This window comes from Egretta garzetta, unplaced genomic scaffold (genome assembly GCF_000687185.1).
Source record: "Egretta garzetta isolate BGI_Z169 unplaced genomic scaffold, ASM68718v1 scaffold321, whole genome shotgun sequence".
NCBI classification, from domain to species: domain Eukaryota; kingdom Metazoa; phylum Chordata; class Aves; order Pelecaniformes; family Ardeidae; genus Egretta; species Egretta garzetta.
This window is the reverse complement of record NW_009258756.1, coordinates 1,800,129-1,813,375: the sequence shown is the minus strand read 5'-3', so window position 1 is coordinate 1,813,375 and position 13,247 is coordinate 1,800,129. Positions and strand designations below refer to the sequence as shown.

At 44.0% G+C, this 13,247-nt stretch overlaps 1 protein-coding gene across 1 annotated transcript in view; it reads right to left on the bottom strand.

Moving 5' to 3' along the window:
• Window positions 1-369: 369 nt before the first annotated feature.
• Window positions 370-13,247, bottom strand: part of TBXAS1 (thromboxane A synthase 1) — a 252,009-nt gene continuing 239,131 nt past the window's right edge. Inside the window, exons 11-14 of the mRNA XM_009649239.2 lie at window positions 7,841-7,929; window positions 5,246-5,383; window positions 1,926-2,088; window positions 370-1,278 (exon numbers count right to left, since the gene is read on the bottom strand). Of these exons, the coding sequence (XP_009647534.1) occupies window positions 1,204-1,278; window positions 1,926-2,088; window positions 5,246-5,383; window positions 7,841-7,929 (465 nt within the window). The 3' untranslated portion in view covers window positions 370-1,203. The remainder of the gene's footprint in view (window positions 1,279-1,925; window positions 2,089-5,245; window positions 5,384-7,840; window positions 7,930-13,247) is intronic.

Genomic DNA, 13,247 nt, shown 5'->3' with positions numbered 1-13,247 from the left:
AGCTGTGTGGTGATTGAAGGGCTTTGTAGAGGAGTAGGAAGAGCAGGGAGGGAATGCAAAGCGTGAAAGCATGCTGCTGCTTCGCTGTGAAGCTGCCCGTGCACAGCCATACCGCTTGGACGTACCCATGGTGCTGCCGCAGCTGGCAATCAGACAAGTCCCTTCCTGAGTGGAGTGAGGCACTTGGGGCATGAGCTGCTCCGGGGTCATATAAGGAATCAAGAAAGCTGCTGGGACTCATGATCCTGGATCCTGCCCCCTGGCCATTGGCTTTAGTACATGCAGCGCTCTTAATTTCCTTGAGCCAATGAGCTAGACAAGGATGGTGCCAAGTGCAGTGCATGGGAAGGAGAAGCCTCAGAGCAGTGAAGCAGATGTTGTACCAACACCTTCTGAACATCCTTAAATTGCCTCCAGTCTTCCTGCTTTTATTAAATTTCTGTATCTTCTTCTCTCCACATTTCCAACAGCAGTTTAGTAACCAGGAAATGGCTGCCACCTCGTTTCTTTGATCTTAGCTACCGGAACTTAACTGGTAAACAGGGGAGCTCTTCATTCCTCCTCAGTCATGTCAATGCAATGCCCCAAGTGCAAATTGTTAATCTAAGTGCATTTCAAATCACTCTAAAATCATGAAGAAGTGCAACTTCTTCCACTTTACAGACACAGGGAGAGATTAAGCATTGTGCAGGAGACTCCACTTTGAGTTTTAGCAGAGTTCAGGAAAAAACCCAACGTACTGGATCCCAGGTCTTCTGCTATAACTGTGGTGCCTCTTGGGCTTTCTCTAGAGCAGGGACTTAGAAGCACATGAGAAGGATGTGTGAGATAATGAACTGTAATTAAAAGCTATTGTAAATCTAGTGTACGCTTAACACCTGCTCCATTCATTGAACTTGAGCATGAAAAAAGCATTCTCAAAGAGGAGTGAAAGGAAGTGTAATGCAGAAAAGTAAAAGTGGGATACTTCTTTACAGATATTATTCACAGCAATTTGAAAACCACCAAATGACTGTGGAGCCCACATCGCGTCTTAAAAAGTGGCTGGAGGATCTCCCACAGGAGGGCAGTGTCGCAGCACCTACTGACCATCATCAGGACTTCGGCTCCTACTTGTCTTTGGGATTCTGAAAAATAATTATACCCAGTGAGTCACTGAATGAGGGCTCCCATCCCAGGAGGCTTCAGGTTCTACGTTTTCTTTTAGCGAGATTCTAGCATAATGTAGACTCCATTTTTTGGTCCAAGTGTGGCTTTGGATTTCAGCTGCAAAGGAATCTGAAAGAAAAAAAACCATTTTATGTACAGTTGTATGTATTTGTTTATGTGTGTGTAACACCCTCACATACAGACAGGCATTTTTGCTGGGGGACCAATTCATACTAGGATTACTGTGGAAGCTGTAAAGTACTTGTTTTACAGTCAGCTGTGGTAGTATAATATTAAATAGAATTTACAGCCAGAGGCTGAGGCAGTGGTTGCCCAGGTATATTGTAGAGCTGAACAGAAAGAAATTAACTCTGTAAACCCTAGAGCTGCTGAGTAAGTGCCAGGTGCAATATATATATATATATATATATATATGTATAGCAATAGTCATATACTAAAATGATGAGATCCCATGAACTCACCCATTCTCACCCTGTCTAAATCAAGACATTTTGACTGCAGTATTGCTACACTGCTCTCCACTAAGGCAGGGGTGTGTAAGCGTTTGTTTTGCTGGAGAAATCATAAAGGTTAAATCACATTTTGCTTAAAACATGCAGTCCAGGCCTCTTACCACTCTTTATTATGGAAGCAGCTCTAGCAATTTTCTCAAATGAAGAGAAAGTCACAAAGGCAAATAAGCCGTCCTGTCTATGGGACACTGTCAACTCACTGAAGTTGACAAGTGTGGCCTTCAAGCCTCTGCATATACAAACCTCAGTCTCTGAGCAGGTCTTAAATTGAAACTTCTGCAGAATCCTCAGCAGAGTAATTTTTGTCTCCAGCAAACCCATCTTCATGCCAATGCAGCCACGGGGTCCTGCCCCAAAGGGCAGGTATGCAAAGGGATGTCGTTCCTTCTTGGCCTCCTCTGTAAACCTAGAAGGTGCAGAGACGGAAACTGGTTCAAGAAATGCTTTTTGCTCTTGATTCCATGGTTTTCATTTACATCTCAAAAGGTGATTTCAATTGGTCTTGATGAAGCAGGTCAAGGGGACTATTGACAGATTATGTCCTGATGGGGCTGAGCCCTTCAATAAACAGGTAATTGATGTACAGACATCAGTCTGTGTCAGCTGGTGATTCCAGGAGAGGACAGACAGACATCAGTATTACTTCCAATCTATCTTTAATGAATTGCCTTCATTCAACAGCCACACTCAGAAGAATGATAACTTCAGGTGCAGACTTGCTAGTTGTGTAGACCTTTGCATGTATGAGAGAGAGAGAGACAGCTGAGAGTAAACTAATGGGCTGCAATGTGAACTAACTAGAATTAGCAACAGTGCTTCCCTGCTGTGCACCGCAGAAGCAGATCAACGGGAATTTCTCTTTGAAGCTTGCAAGGGGAGATGAAACCTCATGGGATTGGACAGGCCATGGAAGACACATATTACAATTCAGCACCGCCTTTCTTTCTGCTCTTGGCCCAAAGAGACCAGGTTCCCAGTTGGGAGACACTGAAATTGCAGACATTTCTGTTCTGAGAGCTGAAATACTGCAGACCAATTGGAAAGACATTAATGTGGCAGTCTGCATGCAGATCTGCGTCAACTAGCTAGCTTTAAAATACTTGATCAACCCATTAGAAATGAGGCGCTTTTTTTTTTTTCTCACAAGGAAGGAAAAATAAATCCTTTTTGAACAGCAGTCCAAAGGAAAAAAAATAAAATCTCTTTGCCAACATCTGCAAAGATGGATGTGTACTGGACGGAGTATGCACAGACAAGAGCACAGAGTATGAATCAGTACAAGTTGTTAGGGCCAATGCGTAACCAACAAGGTGAGGCTCATCCTGGCCCATGCTGAGCCACTGATCAGAGGGGTTTCTTAAAATAAGCAATCTTTACAGCAGTGGCATTACCCTGGAAATCTACACAGTCCTCCCATGTCATAAGGTATTTGGACCTGGTCTGGTAGTACAGAACTACTTTTCCAGTTCTGTATGTGGATAAAGGTTCTGTCCTTCATGTACAGGATCTTCCCTGAAAATTCCTCATCTGTTTGGATACAGTTTGCGAGAACATTAGGCTGCTAATTCCCAGAAAACTGATGCAGGGTACAAAGGAGAATTTACAGTTACCAGAATGATATATAGGGGTGAGCAAGGCAAGAATTGCATTAGCCTGTTTGCGTGGGATATGCAACACTGCTCAGTACACGAGTTAATGGTCCTGCCATGGGAGACCTTGTTCAGTGACTCACTGGATATAATTATTTTTCAAAACCCCAAAGACGGGCAGGAGCCAAAGTCTGGCTCATGGTCAGTAGGTGCTGCCACACTGCCCTCCTGTGGGAGATCCTCCAGCCACTTCTTAAAATGCAATGTGGGCTCCACAGTCATTTGGTGGTTTTCAAATTGCTGTGAATAGTATCTGTAAAGAAGCATCCCACTTTCCCTTGCTTTTCTACATTACACTTCCTTTCACTCACCTTTGAGATTTGCAAGAAAATAATATTGTGTATTTCCACTAACCCCATCCCCATGCTTAGATATCCTAAATAAAATTGGGATACTACTGCAGAAAGTACTATAGAAGCCCATAATTTGAGATTGAAGGACCATTAACTCATGTACTGAGCAGTGTTGCATATCCCATGCAAACAGGTTAATGGGATTCTTGCCTTGCTCACCCCCATATATCATTCTGGTAAATTTAAAGTCTGCCTTGTATTATTCCTGAGGCAGATCTCAAAACGAAATACTAGGGGAAAAAAAGGCTGTAGCTGAATTAATTTATTTTTTGTTAAGCTCATATTTTATAATTCTTACTAACATTACCAACTGATACAAGCTGGGGAGAGTGTTAGTAATTATGCTTCATTCCTCAGGGAAATTTCAAAAAGGAATTCATCTCGGATACATTACAAACATCACCGTAGGAGTCAAGGGGACTGCAGCCCCCATTATTCGTTTTACCCTGTGATGTGCTTTCATACTACTGTTAAAGTGGTGAATAAACAATTAAGACAGCATTTCTAGATAAGCATTGCTAACCCCCAGACTTCCAGTTATTGCTAAGATTCCTCCCCAACAAAAGCTCTGGGCCTCTCCAACCCTGGCATTGCTCTTCTTCATGGCCTAAGGTGCTTGATAGAGCATATGCCAAGATGTGCTCCAGAAGGAGCATTGGGCAAACCCACTTACACCATACACATGCTGTCCTGCTGGCAAAGATGGTTCTGGGCTGCCTGCATCACGCCCAGTTGTTCATGGAGCATTCACTTTTTTTCTTAGTAGACTTTTCAACGTAGTGGTAGCTTAAAATGCAGCTGCCCACAGAACAGCTTAAAATATAGCTGCCCACAAAATAAAATTGTGCTTCCACACAGCACTGCATCAGCTGAAACTCTCCCTGCAAGCTCAACTCAGCATTTGTAAGATAGGGCAGGGTACACGAACACAATTTGACAGTGCCCCCCCAGCTGAAGAGAATAAATGCTCCATGTGAACATATGTCTTTCCAAGTGGAGCTAAGAACCCAGAATCCTAAATTACGGACAGAGAGCAAATTCCAAGTGGGAGATGGGACAGGTTCCCCACTCACAGTGTACCCATACCATTTCATCTCAGGTGAAAAGGCTGCTCTAAACCAGCCAGGAGCTGGGTGAGTTTCCTGGGTAGCTCCACGCCAGTGAATATGTCATCTCTTGTCAGAATTTCTGCATCCCGAGGTGACGCTATTTGCAGCACCTGACTTGGAAACAGGTCTGAAAAACTTGTGCCACGTTTCAACCTTGACCAGGTCTTCCACCTTCTGTGGGATGCGCCACTAGCATCACTTGTCTAATTTGGTAAAAATAACATATTTTATGATCTAAATGAAACTGTGCTCCTCTTGGTGGAAATACTGCTTTGGGTGAATAGCAGAGTGACCGTGGCTGTGATGGAGCAGCAGGATCTGGCATCTCCGCTGGACAGGCTGGCTTCCTGTGCCCACCCTAACATGTGAAACAGCATTTAAGGCAGGCCTTTGATCTAAACAGGCCCAAATAAGGACTTCAACCTAAGAATGGAAAGCGCTACTCCACGTACCTCTCGGGAATGAACTTCTCAGGCTCTGGCCAGAACTCAGGGTTGTGGTGGAGATGTCCAACTGCGGTTTCAATGACAGCCCCAGCTGGAATACGCTGCCCCAGCACTACACAGTCTTTAGCTGCTTCCCGAGTGAACCTGCAACAGTGAGTGTCATGTATCCCAGATGATTAATAAAGGTAAAAACACAGCAGGAGGGAACCATAAAAAGCAATCTCTTCAGCTGGACTGACCCCGCAATTTCGGGAGTAACACTTTCCTGGAAGATAAATACAGCAACCGTTGCTGATGCTAGTGTCTTCTCAGGTTACAATCATCTCCATCTAGGAGCACCCAGCTCCAACCCAGCTGGCTAACTTTTGCCCTTTTCACAGTAAAGTATTTCTGGTTGCTTACGGTTTTCCAAAATGTTAACTGTTAAACTGCAATTTTGCTGCTAATGTTGGTTTTTAGGCTCATTTTTTTAATGAAAACTGCAGGTGAAATGTGTCAGTCATCTCTAATAACAGGCAGAAAGAGTATAGTGGCTTGCCTTCAGAAAAAATTAAATTAAATATAGGCTTTGCGTTTATTTGAGAAGCTCCCCCACATTGGGACAGCACCTGAAACTTAGCAAGGGGTGGTTTTAATGTTAGGGCTACGTGTTCTGCTGCTGCTACAAAAATAACACCAATTCACAAGCCCTGGAAAACTGCAGCTCACATATACTCATCAAGGATAGGCATGACGTTAGCAACAAAACTCTCCAGTTTCCTCCTACCCTGTGGTGACAGGTGACAGAGTAGGACTGTCCTTAGGAACCTCATCGTGACAAGAAGACTGAGAAAAGCCGCCTGTCAAAGACGAGCTTGGGTGTGTAAACCTTGTAAAAAAATGGTGTGTGGGTGTGCGTGAGTGGTGGCAGATCCTGATCTAGCTCTTTTGGTGTTTTGGGTGGTCGCTACGGACCCCAAAGCAGCCCAGACCTGGGTGGGTGCCCTGCTGTCTCAGCCTAGGAGCTATTCCTCAGCACCAGCTGGGAGCACAGGGGAGAGAGAAGGTGCAGGAGCTCCCTTCGCTGCTCCCCACGCTGTGCCTAAAAAGTTGAACAAAGATTTCAGTTTCAGGGGCTGTCAGTCTGGTATCATTACAGGAACACATTCTTTCCTTGCTGTCACCCATCTCTCTCTTTCTCACAGACAAATAAATAACAGAGGCTCCAAAGCTGGAACAAAACACTGGCATGCTAAAAAAACCACGTTGACAAGCCATCCTTCTCATCCTTACATGAATTTGGTGATAGTGGAAACATGAGTTCTGGGGAAGAAAGTTCTCTGGCTAGTAAGTTCATTTTTTTAAAAAAACAAACAACTGATTTTATAACAAGCTTGGCTGTTACTGAGTTTTACCCTAACTCAGCATTATCCTTGTCATAGGCAATTAGCATCTTTCTGAGGCACTGGGCTGTCCTATCCATTCCACATCCATCAGAGTAAGAGCCAGATCAATAAACACCACCGACAACGCCATCCGAAACTTCGGAACAACTTTGCTCCGTTCTCGTTCTGTCTCCCATCTGACAAACATTGATTGTTTCCCAGCGTTTCAGCTGAAACTCAAAGATCCCTAACGCTTTAACTGGCAAAACAATTTCCACTTGTATACCATGTACAACATAGTAAAGCCCAGTCACCTCATCCAAGCGCAAGTATCTTTGACATTTACTCTCTGAACAATCCTGCAGATGTCCATGGAAAAATCCAGACTTCTGATCTTTGTGAACATATAAAAAAGAATATGATTTTAAGCTTTTTTTTTTATTTTATTTTAAGGTGCTTGCAATCGTAGGGTAAATTTTTCAAAGGCTCTCACAGCAAGCTTGGCTTTGGCTCCTTTCCAGACATCTGAATTTTTCCTCCGGCTTCATGAGAAGCAGTGCAACTGGCTGGCCACTCTGAAAAGCTCCATTCTTAACATTTGCATTTATGCTTGTGATAACTTGGAGATTTGACAATCAAACAGTTTTCTAATTTCTTTTCCCTGTGTTTTCGATTCATCAATATAACTTATTAAAATTAGTCTTGTGTGAATTGGGGCAATACTTTCAAAATTTAATGGATGTAGCCATTAGCTTTGCTATATTAGTATAACACAGTACTAAGCGCAAAACGGTAGGGGTCCAAGTTAAACACACGTAAAATACAGCTTTCTGGATGCGCAACCCTTCCACAGATCAGGGCCTTAATGACCAAGAGGCCAGAATAGGTGTTTGCTCCATATCCCCAAAGCCCAAGACCAAGGCACACAGAAGCAGCAGCCTTTCTAAGGCTTTCTAAGGTTAGTCTTGCTACAAAATGGCTTTGTCCTCTAACCTTGGGGGATGTGAAGAACAGTGAACAAGCAATCTTGGCCAACCCACTGTAAAAACACTGCTTTAGAAACACCAGTACTACCCAGTTTTCCCTCAATAGGCCACATTATACCTTTCAAATGCACAAGCAGTATTGATGTTGGCACAGAGACCAAGGACACATTGGTTTTCCAACAGCAGATTTCTATTTTATAAAGCTAGGGATCCACCCTGTGGAAACAGAAGGGGGGAAAAAAAAAGGATACCTGAATGCAGGTGGGTACATGCGCAATGTCTCTGCAATCACCATGTCCAGATAAGGGAGTTCTTGTACATTTTGGTAATCAGGGACCATCTGAAAAGGCAGGAAGAGAGGAACAATTACATTTCTTCACATTTAAGTGCCAAACTCATCTCAGATTAGCTTTTAAATCATCTATTTTTGACTGGGCATTTTTCCTGTAGAAGAACTCGATGTCTCATCTAAAACAGTAAATGATAAAATTATACAAAAATGTGGGCAGTAATTAAATGTGTGTATAACATTCCTTTCATCATCAAAACGCTTTGGTGTGCAGCCCAGCTGAAGATGTAATAATACATCAACTTGCTAGGAATTATTAAAACCAGGGCATTATGGAGAGCATTAACAGCTACAACAGAGCTTTATACATGCACTACAATCTGCACAGGACCCTTGTTTCTTCCCAAAGATGAGAGCATGGCAGACCAGGAGCACTTTGTTCACAAGAAACAGCAAGTCCTTCAGATATTCTTGTTGATGTTGGAGCAGACCCTTTGCCCTTTCCCAGTTATAAAGCAGAGTTCTAGTGCTGTGATGCCTGCAGAGGGGTGGGAGATGGCACTGGAAAGCAAACCGGCACCCCGATGAGGAACGGCACGCAGGGGCAAATTGCTCTGGTCAGTGGAGGGGGTTGAGGTACAGCTCAAATCCCAGCCGGCAGATTGCAACAGTACCTGGGGAGAGAAGCCTGTTTCCTTCTGTGGCCACCCCTTGCGTAACACTGCTTAATTTTGCACGACGGGCAATGCCTGAGCCCACATTTTCATAAGTCTGCAAAACCACCCGGCCCTTGACAACGAGTGGTGGGCACTACAACCCAAAGAGGGCTGTAGCTCTGAATACTTTGCCCTCTGACAGGCAGCAAACAGACAGCGAGAGACACCAAACCGTGGATGACCACCAGCAGCAGTGACACGACTCAGCACGTGGATGATCAGGATTTCTCCCACTGTTACCTTCCTTGGAAAAAGGACATTTTCCCTGTCTTATTCAGTGCTCTCAGCAGAGGGCAGCCCAAGTACATCTAATACCTTCGCCAGGAAAGCAGAGTTTTGTTTTAAATTAGAGCATCTCCTAAAGACTGACACACAGTAAATTGGAGAAAAGCACAGACGTCAGACTAGACTAAACCTTTTATGAAGATTTGGGGCCCCTGCCGTTCACAAAGGGGACTGGATTCCACCCTTCCTTTATTTACTACAGCACTTTTCATGTATAATGCATATTTTATTGAATTTTCATGCAAAAACATATGGTACATACTGAAAATACTAAGCAGAGAACAACTCCAGATGGTATGCAGAAAAGGCGTACAATAGAACGAGGATACCTTGCTGGATTAGGGTATCCCACTTATTCAGCACTAAGCCACCATGCACCATTTCACATTAACTGATCTTTTCTAGGAAGGAAATAGATACATTCTATTATCCCCACTTTTTTGGCTCGGGAGAGCAAAGCAAAACCGGAGAAAGTAATTTGCACAGGCTGAGCAGAACCAGCGTGTCTGCTCCTCTCTTAGGGAAAATGATGCAACTCAGCTTGTCAATAGATGAAGTATTTTGTCAGTATATGTCAAATATTATCAATACAGGAAGTATAGACTGCGCTGACAGCCTTTCGATGTTGCTTTTATATTGCAGTGGTGCCTACTAACTCAAACCTTTGGCTTTGGTCGATGGTTATCAGACAAAGGACGAGGAGACTAAAAGCCACAAATGGCAGCAATGTCATGAGAACCATGGCTGTGCGAGGAGCTGTGCTCCAATAATCTGCGTAGCTAAAACCAAAGACAGAAGGATGATTTTTATCATCCTTGTTTTGCAGAAAGGGATCCGAGGGCTACCTGATTTCGCATGGGAAATTGGTAGCAGAGGCTGGAAATGAGCTGTGATCAGACCCAAATTTCAGGCCTTCGTGGGAAAACTGCCCTTCTCCATGACCATATAGGCACTCCACGCAGTGATGCAAATGCATGCTGTGGTCTGTATTCATTTTTTTTGTGCTAATTTTTCACCTCTCTTTCAGAACTTTCCTCTGTCATTTTTACACCGCTCTCCTGCATCTCTTTGAATCCTGGGTCAGCATCTGAGTCCTGTCCCTGCAATCCCTCCCGATTTCACAGCCGGGCTGGCTGAGGGAAGAGTTCAGGCTCAGAATAAATGAGTGGCGGAGCCAAGAGCACACCCTGATGTGTTCGATTCCCTGAGCCATGCTCTTTCCACTGGGCCTTCCTGTCTCTCTCATAATCCCTCTACTTACTTCTGGAGTCAATAATTAAGATAATTATATGGTAACCTGATATAATAAGTAGCCAACTGAATCAAACCATACATCAACAAATAATATAACACTAAATTATGGGAGCTTTGATTTGCTCTTTCAAATAGCTTCTATACCTTCAGGGGATTAGCAGTTCAGAAAACAAAACAAAGGTGCAAACCAGGCTGATTTTCCTTAGAAGAAAATTCCTTTTGCTTACATAAAGAAAAAGGGGTCGGTCAAATGGCAGCACAGTGAACTCTGCTATCGTGAGCATGGCAGTCACATCAGTCATTTCCTACATCTGATGCAACTTAATTATTGGCACTTCCATGCTTTTAGCATCAAAGTAGCTGGACCTAATTTAGTAGTTGTTTGCAAGGTCTGACCCAGGGCTGCGTAAAGTAAACACCAGCCAAGTATCTCTGTTTAGGAAGGACAGTTTGTTGCTTTTTTTTCCCTTTCAAAGAAAACATTTTCCATTTGTTTTTCCACTCCCTCTCTTAAAAATATTCCTTTAGCCAAGCACATTTCAAAGTAACTTAAATATGCTTTTCTCCCTAAATGTCCCTATTTATATCTTTCAACTGCTGGCAGGTTTGCTGGGATGGGGGGTGGTGTTGTGCAAAGATGCCACTTTAACCCCTGACAGAAAAAAAATGTGTACATTGCCTCTTACTCAAGACTGGGTGTTTTTTTCATTAAGAAAGAGATTCCTTTTTGTAACAAGTAGAGATGTGGGGGGAGTAAGGAGGCACCACATTGCATGTGATAAGACATCCTGTATTTTAATTTTGCAGCCGCTGCTTTGCACAGCAGTTTGTCTTACACTTTGCACAGCCTTGTAGTATCTTTTCCTGTTGACGTGGAAGTGAAATGGCCGTGTAACATCTTGTGGCATTTCTCTGCGTGCATGTTTCCCTGGCTCGACTTCCGGAGGTGTGGTGGTACACCCTGACCCATCCCAGACCCTTCAATTGCTTCTGAGGTCCAGAAAGCATTTAGTTTGGCTGCAAACTCTCCTTTATGACTAGCAGCAAATCCCAGGCTTCTATTCCTTAGAAAAATTAATTCTTTACCCCACGGAGTACCCTGAGGTGAAATACCAGCAGTGATTATAAAATTGCCTATGTGCTACAAGGACGATATGTGTTTTAATCCCCATATAAATTCCAAGAGAGAAAACTGCCTTCAGATCCACCTCTGCTTTTCAGCGTTGGCTTTAGCATTTTCTAGGCAGGCAAACCTATTTTTTGCCACCACCCTCAGTTAACTTTTAATTCCTCAATGAACACCAAGGGAATCCAAGTGCTGACAGGAGAGGTCTCGCCAATCTTTCTGCTGCAGTTTGAGATGTTACTGTTCCCAGTTGCTCGCTCCTTTTTGCTGGCTGTGGTTAGCATCACCACAGCCAAGTCAGCAGAAGGGAACATATGCCTGCACCTCAGTTGCTTCCATACAACGTCCGGCATGAACCCATCTTCAGCAACAGTTTAAGACAAGATACTAACTTTTTCCCAAAGTAGCTGCCGAGCAAGACATGCATCCTCCTCTACCATCTCTGTTTTGGGAATGGTAATCCAAGAACACACCAGTGAATAGAAGATTTCCACTTATCCTATTGGTCATGGTCTGGTGATGCTCAGCAGCCAGAAATGAAAAAAAAATCAGAGAAAATTTTGTGTAGCTGACAGAGTGTGACGTGCACCTGAAATTGATTTGGAAGCAGGGAAGGCTGCAGAGACCACATTCCTCATAACCAGCGCTGCTGAGTCATGGCCTGAGACTGAACCAGCTGCAGTTTCTGAGAAACTGCAATCCAAATCAAATGTCTCATGGGCAGGTGTGGCTGTGACAAAGTCCATGTCGGAGACATGACGTGCAGATCTACTTAGTGCAGATGCAGAGCCATGAGTTATCTGTGTATGCAGAGCTACGCAGCCCACATCGGCTCTCCCCCAAAATGCAGACTTTGGATAGCAGTGGGATAGGAGGTGATGAGTCAAAAACAAGCCTGCATTATCCCCAGTGACTCTCACCCACCCCCCTTCCAATTTGCCAAAAGAGCTCTTCAGACCATTGCCAGAGCTAGGATTCACAAACCGGTCAATAATGCTTCTTGATCAAATGGATCAAAAGCTGCTGATAGATCAAAGAATCTGCTTGGGGTTTTGACCTCTCTTTGGAGGAGCTGCTCATCCCCTAAGAGAACTCGACCCTGCGTGCCACGCTTAGCCTAGGAGAAGGGGAAGAAATGCAAGAATACTATGTCAAGTTAGGGTCACCCCACGATAACCTTTCAAGAAACAGCCGTATCAAGAAAGGAAAGGTTAGAGACAGGACAGCACTCAAGACGCAGCTCAATGAAAAAAAGGGGTGAGGCGGTTCAACAGGCGCCTGTCTTTAACTTCCTTAAAGAAAGCTTGCCTCATGTTTTACCACTTCCACCACAACATGCCGGAATTCCTATAAAGCACCAAACTAAAACCTCCCTACAATGCCAGGCAGCGAAATAGGGACAAAGTCGATGAAGTAAAATTTCTTGGCTTTATCCCCAGAGCTTGGACCAAATACTAAAAAAGTGCTTAGGGCAGTCCTCATGCAATACTTACTGCAAAATATCTCTCTCTGCTGTTTGTGGTCCAGCCTGCACCTGCCAAGTGAGATGTCTCCCTGAGGCATGGCACCAGGCAGAACCAGCCCTTGCCGCTGGGGAAACGGGACCCTGAAGCTCCTGAGTCCCACTCGTCCCAGGAGGCAGGTCACGGCAGAAGGTGTTGCTTCAAGATACACTGCTTTAAGACAGAGAATAGCCTACCTAAAATTACCACGTGTCTGTTGGCCATTTCCAGTGACAGAGGCCTACAGGAGGGTATCTTCTAGCAAAATATTTAGTTCTTGACTACAGAATTGAGAACAAGGTTCAGGAATGAAAAATAGGACAACCACCTTGATTTCCAAATTAAGATGCTGCAGCAAGAGGCTTCCTGAGCCTCTCGTCTTAAATCCTTACAGCACACCTCAGTAGCACTAAAGCCTCACCAGCAGCGTTGTGCCTTCTCATGCACTCTCAGAACTGAACATTAAAGCAAGTCCTCAGCTCCATC